Source organism: Macrobrachium nipponense, chromosome 3 (genome assembly GCF_015104395.2).
Source record: "Macrobrachium nipponense isolate FS-2020 chromosome 3, ASM1510439v2, whole genome shotgun sequence".
NCBI lineage: Eukaryota > Metazoa > Arthropoda > Malacostraca > Decapoda > Palaemonidae > Macrobrachium > Macrobrachium nipponense.
In genome coordinates this window covers 49,335,718-49,344,561 of record NC_087202.1, presented here as the reverse complement: position 1 = coordinate 49,344,561, position 8,844 = coordinate 49,335,718, and the positions used below count along the sequence as shown (strand labels likewise).

General features: G+C 38.5%; 1 protein-coding gene across 2 annotated transcripts in view; it reads right to left on the bottom strand.

The window, feature by feature from the left end:
* Nucleotides 1-257: 257 nt before the first annotated feature.
* The window catches only part of LOC135221755 (WD and tetratricopeptide repeats protein 1-like), a 201,275-nt gene continuing 192,688 nt past the window's right edge, over nucleotides 258-8,844 (bottom strand). For both annotated transcript variants that reach the window (XM_064259569.1, XM_064259570.1), the window contains exon 13: nucleotides 258-2,083. In XM_064259569.1, the coding sequence (XP_064115639.1) occupies nucleotides 1,817-2,083 (267 nt within the window). In that variant the 3' untranslated portion in view covers nucleotides 258-1,816. The remainder of the gene's footprint in view (nucleotides 2,084-8,844) is intronic.

Sequence of the window (8,844 nt, the reverse complement as noted above, 5' to 3'; positions counted from 1 at the left end):
AATTAGATATGTGCCACGCTCAAAGGATTTTCTCTAATTTGAGAAGCATTCAAAATAAAATCAGATTCAGCTAAAGAATCTTCAAATCTATTTTGTGATCACTTTTATTTACATAGTATGATCTATTATGGAAATTTTCATACATTTCAATTAATTTTGGTCTTTTACATCCCTTCTAAACTTAAACTAAAACCAAAGACTGAAAAACCTGAAATGAACTTAGTACAGAAAATTCAAGGTGAAAAAAAACTAATGTCCAATCTTTCACTGTTATGTGTAATTAACGGACAAGCACACGTACAGTTTATGTATATATACAATGCTGGTGAAGAAATATGCACAAGAAAACTTTTGAAAATAAAAATATGAGAAAAAGCAGTTTAACAAAGGCAAAAATACGTATATTTTACAAAACAAGGATGTGAATTTGATAAAGGCAGAAGCAAGCACAACTCTGCATGGACTGATCAAGGTTTACATTAGTAAATTTCTTTAGCATCTGGCCCCATTGTAATGGAAACCCTTTTTTCTACAGTATATATATTACTGTATAGTGAAATGTACCAACAAACCCAGTAAAAAGTTTTAAAAGTTTTTTAAAATTTTTTCTTACATACCTACCACTCATAATTAGCCTTTTGTAGCAAACTAAATGTTAATTGTAAGTGATGGGTTTCCTGTGAGCCAAATCCAAAACTTAAGACTTTTAGTACAACATATACAGAATGCATATTATATGGGGGGAGAGAGAGAGAGACAGAACTAGTGAAAGAAAAAACCAGCAGATTGAAAGAAAATAAAGAATATATAATACACAAAATGTATACATTTCTGCTAAACCTCCTCCAACCGAAGATATGTAAATTCCACATACTTCAAACTTTTTATATCATGGATTTCCAAGAACCTAAACATGTACTGTAATTGCAATCATATACATGTATGTACAAGTAGTAGATCATGTACACAAATACTTTTGGCAGTCGCTGCATATGTAGCACATCGTAAACATTCTCATATCAAAGTAATTTTTACAAAATATAACTTTAGCAGTGAAGATAAACTTGTAACCACTGCTTAAGAGAGCACCAGTATAAATATCTAATATACTTAGCAGCCCAATACAATGACAGAGCTACTGTTGCAAGCTTGGCAGGGAGGGAGACGGTGGCCGGACCTCACTTGACGAGACATCAACAAAGACCAGTGTGTCTTAACATACTAACATAAAAAGTAATGTCAACTAAACAATAAATGAATGAGTCTACAAATCTGTTTACACAAATTTAAAATGTTTTAAATTTGGAGCCACATTGAATAACATGATTTTGTAATAAATTTTGGCACTTTCAGGAGCTGACTCTTTTACAGGTTCATCAACATTAAGGGAATTCATATTGGAATTTATACTAAATCAACATATTTCCGTAAGGCTTAAAAACCTGGTATTTTGGGGATCTGCAATACTAATAAAAACTCTTGGTTTCAAATGATGCATGATTATGCCCTACACTGAATACCATAGGTATACTGTAGAATGAAACAATTCCTCACACTGCCATATAATGTTATAAATCCTATCCTAAAAGGGGCTCTTCTAACAATGGCCAAGAATCTGAAACACCATCCCTGTACTCTAAGTCATTCTTTGGTATTTATTTAAAAACCTAAAAATCAATATAATTAATACAATGTACAAGAACATATGATTCAAAAGGTCTTTTCAGAATTCTGACCATAGACAAGAGTCCATCACAGTTTAGTATATGAAGAGACTGCTGCTGCTATCTGCTAAGAGAAGACCCCTTATCTGACCTCAGCTGGTGCGGCACTGAACATCTGCCACGTTGCGATCACTGGGACCTTCAGGTGATGGGTCACCCCTTGGCGAATTATCACTGCCTTGCCCTGGCCCTCCTCTTCCTTCACCACTGCCACCCCCACCAAAGACATGAGCAATGTTGCCATGAGCCATACTACCCATATGTAGCAACATCATTTCTAAAGGATCTGCTCCCATCCGTTGTTGATTGGCTCTTGCAACTTGTTCTACATCAACGTTTGCCTCACTTTCGTTGTCCATCTGTAATGCAATATTCTAATTAGCCTTTTTTTTTTATTTCCAGGGCATTTACTTTACATAAAATGTACTTGGTGTTGGTAAAAATATTTATATATATATATAAACCACCTGATCATATACATATATGACTAATTTAATGTTCCCAAGTTTACTTGTTTTTGTCTGCCAGATGAAAGGTAGTCTTACTATTCATGACACCTCTGGTTCAAGGTAAATTTCAACCAATAACCCTGATTAAGTGAAGCAGCAAAATAATATGGACAGGAGAGCATTCATTGCATGATTAATGGGTTTGTATGAAAAAAATAAATCATCTTGCCATCATTGTTCTAATACAGTACTACACGCCTGTTAAGGTTGAAGGTTGAGGAGCTAAATGCCTCGAGTGTTTGTGCATACCTACGGGATCCAGTTGAGTAACTGGGGACAGCTAGGAATCAGGAACCAAGTCTAGTAGCTTACATACAGATTTATAAAAATTATGATGAATAAGGTGCTTTTATCGAGTAACTGTCTTGCAGAATGGGAAAGGAAGTACACTCACAATCAATATATTAGACAATAACCCAAGAGGTCTACATCTCTTTGACAGTGATGTAAAAATCAGGAAACTTATCACAAATGAAAAGTAGCAAAGATAAACTGACACTGCCAGGTACACATTTGTAAATTAAAATGACAAATTTTTAACCAATTTGTATTTTTCTTAACTAACAAACCTGAGGTCTTAACATTAGGATAATACTAGTGCCAAGCTGGAAACTGGTAGAATTAAAATTAAACTTGTGAGGTCCAGGGACTATTGGCACCTATACCAGGTTCATGGGGCATGTAGTACCCAGAATGCCCTCGGCGTCCCATGACCAGCCAGTTACTCTTCCAACCCAGTTTAGACTGCTAGAGGGGTGGTTAGAGGTGGGCCTTTAGCTGTTAAGACCTCAGGTTTGTTAGTTATGAAATATAGAAATCAGTTAAAAATTTGTCATTTGTTCATATACGAAACAAACCTTTGGTCTTAACATTAGGATAGACTTACTTATTGGTGGGAGGTAAGTCTATAACTGATTGGGAGTTTGCCACCTTTATCCATTTCCGAATAGTAGGTGTATTCTAAAACAATGGACTGTTAACCCCTGAACCAAAGATATATGAGAATCTATTGGTTTCCCACACTGGGTGCTCGTACGATGCCATGGTTTATTACATTACGGAAGATGGAGAACTGTCCATGCTCCTAAACCACTCCTGTCCCTTGTATCTGGATCTATTATCACCCCTCTCTTTCCCTATTACCGAGAGGAGTGTTGCTACTTAAAAGTACGTATACCATACTCTAGATTATCTTTACAGTATATACGGCTGACCACCTGACCTGCATCTAGTCCATTCCAGCTTATGATGGCACTCTCCTTCATACTGCCCGTATGTAAAGGAGTAAAAAGAAAGTAGTAAAGAAGAAAAACCAGTCATCTCATTCATTCTACTTTCATACCTTCATCTTAGACTAGACACAAACTGACCCGCCAGGGGTACCGGATGAGCTATACCACTTATTGGGCTGCCACCACTGGACCCAAGGAAAAAGTGTCCAAGGATCTATGGGCAGCATCTTTTAAATAAAAAGAAGTGAAAGTTGTTTGGCATTGCCAAATACCAGCTTTCAAAATTCTCTCCACAGACATATTCTTCTTGAATGCCAAAGAAGCGCTCAAGCCCCTGATGTCAGGAGCTCTAGCCCCCTCCTGGCTATTTGACCCTCTTGTCTTCTGTCATGTATGCATTCCTGATCATTTCTCTTAGCCAAAACGATATTGTATTCCTGGACACTTCCTTTTTGTTACGTCCTGTACTTACTAACACCCTCCGGCACCCAGCCCTGAGGTGCCTTGTCCTTCTTAAGTACTCTCTTAGTACCCTGACAGGACACAGAAGCATCTCTTCTTTGTCATTGTCTACGAATTCTGCCAGAGAAGGTATGGAAAAGGAGTCAAATCTGCCGTCCGCTACTGATGGGTTTTGAGTTTTGGCTATGAATTCTGGGACAAACTCAAATACCATTGACTTCCAACCTCTCGAATGCTTTACCACATTATGACAGACCATGGAGTTCCCCAACCCTTTTGGTTGAGGCTAGGGCCAATAAGAAGACTGCCTTCAGGGTCAGGCTCCTATCTGTAGAATGCCTTAATGTTCGTAGGGGGATTTTGTAAGACTTACAGACCTTACATCTTGTTCGGGTTGCCCAAGGCCCCTCAGTGTGAGGCACCTCTAATGTCTACCAGAGTTGCTAGTGCATCTTCCAATCTTGGATGGTTTGGGATGCAGCTTAGATAATTTTCGAGCTTATTCTTAAACACATCTACGCTCACTCCTGATATATTCCTCAGATGAGCTGAAAACGCATTGAATAGACGCTGCAATGTTGATGCTGGTGCATAGTGGATTAATGTCCTGTGTGCTTTCCTTATTTTTCCTGGTATTGTTTTGGGCACTATTAATCTACCTCTGCTTGCTCTTTCTGATATTTTTAGCTCCATGATGTTTTCAGCAATTTCTTCTATCTGTTTCCATGCCTGAATTATCATGTAGCATACTCTTCTCCTTTCTAGACTATATAATTTGAAGGATTGTAGTCTCTCCCAGTAGTCAAGATCCTTAACTTCTTCTATTCTACCTGTAAAGGATCTTTGTACACTCTATTTGTGCAATATCCTTTTGATAGTGTGGGTACCATATCATATAGCAATATTCAAGTGGACTACGAACATGTTTTATAAAGCATAATCACGTGTTCAGCTTTTCTTGTTATGAAGTGCCGTAACAACATTCCCATTTTTGCTTTACATTTTGCCAATAGCATTGCTATTTGATCATTGCATAACATGTTCCTATTCAACATCACACCAAGGTCTTTAACTGCTTCCTTATTTGTGATTGTCTCATTATTAGGTCCCCTTCTCTGCCTCCATAATTTATTGATTCAAATTTATCAAAGTTAAATACCATCCTATTTACCTCTGCCCAATCATATACTCTGTTAAGGTCTCTTTGTAGTGCATTCCTATCTTCATCACAAGTAATTTCTCTACTTATTCTTGTGTCATCGGCGAAACTACTCACTAAAGAGTTCCTTAACATTACTGTCTATGTCTGCAATCATAATAACAAACAGTAATGCAGTTAACACCATTGAAAAAACTTACATTTTTTAGTAACAGCGGCACTATTGTGGGGAAGGTCCTCGTACTAATTGCCCATTGGGTAGTTACAAACCCAAGTGAAAAGTTTTTTCACACCTATTGGAGAAAGGGACAGCAGTCCCAGTCCATCACTCGTGCTGAACCAACTGTCCTCTGCCATGGCCAAAAAAAACTGTCCTCTGCCATGGCCGAAAAAGGAGTGAAATAATGAAATTTTTTACTTTAAATTAATCTGAAATTCTTTCAGATGATCTATGTATTTTTGTTCGAGGATTCCGTTGTACCTGAAGTGAAGTTAACACCAGTGAACCTTATTCGTATGTCAAGATTAAGTATCATTACGAATTTGCTATCGATGTTGTCCAAGTCTTGTAAGGTTCACCAAATCATCATGAAGCACTAATTCTCCAAACAGATGCCGTCCCGGGACGTAGCCACCCATGAAATTTTTCTTCAGAATTTTTGTCAGACCAGTCGACATATTTAAGGGTAAGCGTATGAGACTTGTCCTTGCTCTAGTGTCGCTGAAAAGTCTAAACCCATTTGTCCAAATGAAGTAAACACTAACTTATATGCAGTGTACTAGATACTATATGAACCTGTTAGGTTATACAGTTTTTTACAGTTTGATTATTGATTGGATAAGTGAATTTTTACTTCTGGCCTGCATTTAATTTAATTGATATTTAGATTTTTTGCCGGGTGTAGGTCAGAATAGTTTGAGATTTTTAGATATTCGCATCCCTGATTTTTACTTTTAGCGGGAACTTGTGCAGTGGCGAGGTCAAGTCCTCTCACAGCGGCGTTGTGAGGATCTCTCTATCATCATCTGGAGCTATGTTTAAATGGAAAGCCCCATACATAGCTCCTCCTCTGCACATTAGAATGCACTCAGTCACTTCGGAACCTTCTTGTGTTAATGTGGATTAAAGCTACTGAAATTTTATAAATGGCCTAATTGTATAATAACTTTACCTAGTATTTTCTGACTCAGGTTTTAATCTCCTTATGTATTTTTTGGGTTAGGGGTTTTCACACTTGTATAAATGTAACTTTATATAAAATTAAATTACTGAAATGTTAAATAAATTTTGTGATAAGTTATTTAACGAGGTATTCCCTTTCCTAATTATGCTCGGAGATTTTATGATAATTATTAAGTCATTTCCTAACCATCCCTTTACCCTTGAGCTCCTTGAGTGTGGGACAATAGATTATTATTAACGCTCGATTTTTCCGTTTGCAATAACTATCTGTTTTCTGTTGTGTAAAAATTCTTTTAACCATCTTCCTACTTTATCCACCATACATATTATGTTTCCTAATTTTCTTCGCTAATATATTATGATCTACCTTGTCAAAAGCTTTTGCAAAGTCTAGATAAACCCCATCTGTTTCATTTCCGCTTTTCATATTTTTGTATATGTTCTCACAGTGGACTAACAGTTGGGTTTGTGTACTTTTTCCGGGTACAAAACCATGTTGTCCTAAATTAAACAAATAATTTTTTATTGAATGTTTCATATTTTTCTTCATTACCCTTTCATACACTTTCATAATATGTGATGTTAGACTCACAGGCCTATAATTACTTGCCTCTAGTCTTGATCCACTTTTGAAAGTAGGGGTAATATATGCTAATTTGTGCTCATCATAAATCTTGCCTGTATCTACACTTTGTCTTAATAATATTCCAAGTGGCTTTGCGATAGAATGAACTACTTTCTTTAATTACTCAGTACCATGGTCAAATCCCAATCTGGGGCTTTTACCTTTGGCAAACAGGACTGCTCAAAACTCTTCATTAACATAGCCAGCTCCCATGAAGACAAAATATCCACACCTTCCATACGTAAGATCGAGGCTAGAGCAGCCCTGTACCCCTTTACAGCAGATACAGACATATGCCTTTCTGTCCTGAGATATATCAGAAGGTCTGCTAATTGTTCAATAGTGGTTCCGAATGGAGACAAGTTCCCTCTATGACACCAATCACAGTATCTGACCATTTTCCTTGGTATACCGCTGCAGATGACTTTCTGATATTTCCAGCCATCTGTGTTGCTGCTTTCTGAAAAAAAAACCTCTCAATCGCAGGAGATACTTGACAGTCTCCATCAGTGAAGTGATAGGGACTTCACAGACTGGTGGTACCTCTACATGTGCAGCTGACAAGGTAGGTTGTTCCATGAAGATAACTCTCTGCACGTCTATTAGGAGTTCCAACAGGTCCGAAAACCATTCTGCCTTCGGCCAAAAAGGTGCTACCAGAGTCATTTTGAGGTTCTGAGACCGCATTACCTTGTTCAGAACCTGACGGATTAGACAAAATGGAGGAAATGCGTACTGAACAATACACTTCCAACTTTTTGTTGTACCTGGTTGCGAATAGGTCTATGATCAGCCTCTCCCACAATATGAGCATTCTGTCCACTACCTGTTGATGCAAAGACCACTCCATTTCCAGGATCTGATCCCTCCGGCTCAACTTGTTGGCCACTGTTTCTTTTTCCTGGAATATATCTGGCCCTGATGTCTACTAAGTTCTCTACAGCCCACTGATGAAGTTGAACTGTCATCACGTGTAAACTGCAGAGATACGAGGCCTCCTTGCTTGTTTACGAAAGCTACTACTGTGGTGTTGTCTGACATCAATACCACTGATTGCCCCTTCACCCTCTCCCATAATTCCTGAAGTGCTAGAAACGCTGCTTTTAACTCCAACATGTTTATATGGAGTTATCTGTCTCGCCACTCCATTTTGCTGAAATCATCAGCTCCTCCATATGGGCTCCCCAACCTTCGAGTGACGCACCTGAGAACAGCAAGAGATCCGGGGAGGGTTGTTGAAGGGGAACGCCCACTGTCAGATTGTTGTCCTGCACCCACCACATTAATTCTTTCCTCACTTCTGTCAACAAGGGAATTTGCTCGTACTGGTGATCTACCGTTGGTGACCAAAACTCCTTCATCCTCCATTGTAGAGATTGAAGGTGTAGCCTCCCTTGTGGTACCAGCTTCTCCAAGGGAGTAAGAATTCCCAGTACTACCTGCCACTGTCTTGCTGGCTGTTTGTTTTTCCAGAAAGGCATTCACCACTTGTTTGCATTTCTCTACCCTCTGGTCTGCCGGGAATACTTTGGCTTTTACTGTGTCTATAATCATACCCAGATACACCCGCTGTTGACTTGGATCCAACTTCGACTTCTGATTTATCACAATTCCTAAGCTGTGACAAAACTGCAGGAGGGTCACCCTGTCCCAAAGTAATTTTTCTCTGGACTTTGCTATCACCAGCCCATTGTATAGGTATCCTATCAACCTGATCCCCTGAGCATGCGCCCATGTCGATACGAGAGTGAACACTTGTAAAAACTTGAGGAGACATTGTCAATCTGAAGCACAGGACTTTGAACTGGGATCTGAAAGTATACGTCCTTCAAGTCGATTGTCAGCATAAAGTCCTTGACCCTGACTGCTTGTAGAACCACCTTTGGAGTCTCCATCCTGAAACTGGTTTTTCTTATAAACAGATTCAATGTTGACAGATCTATTACTGTC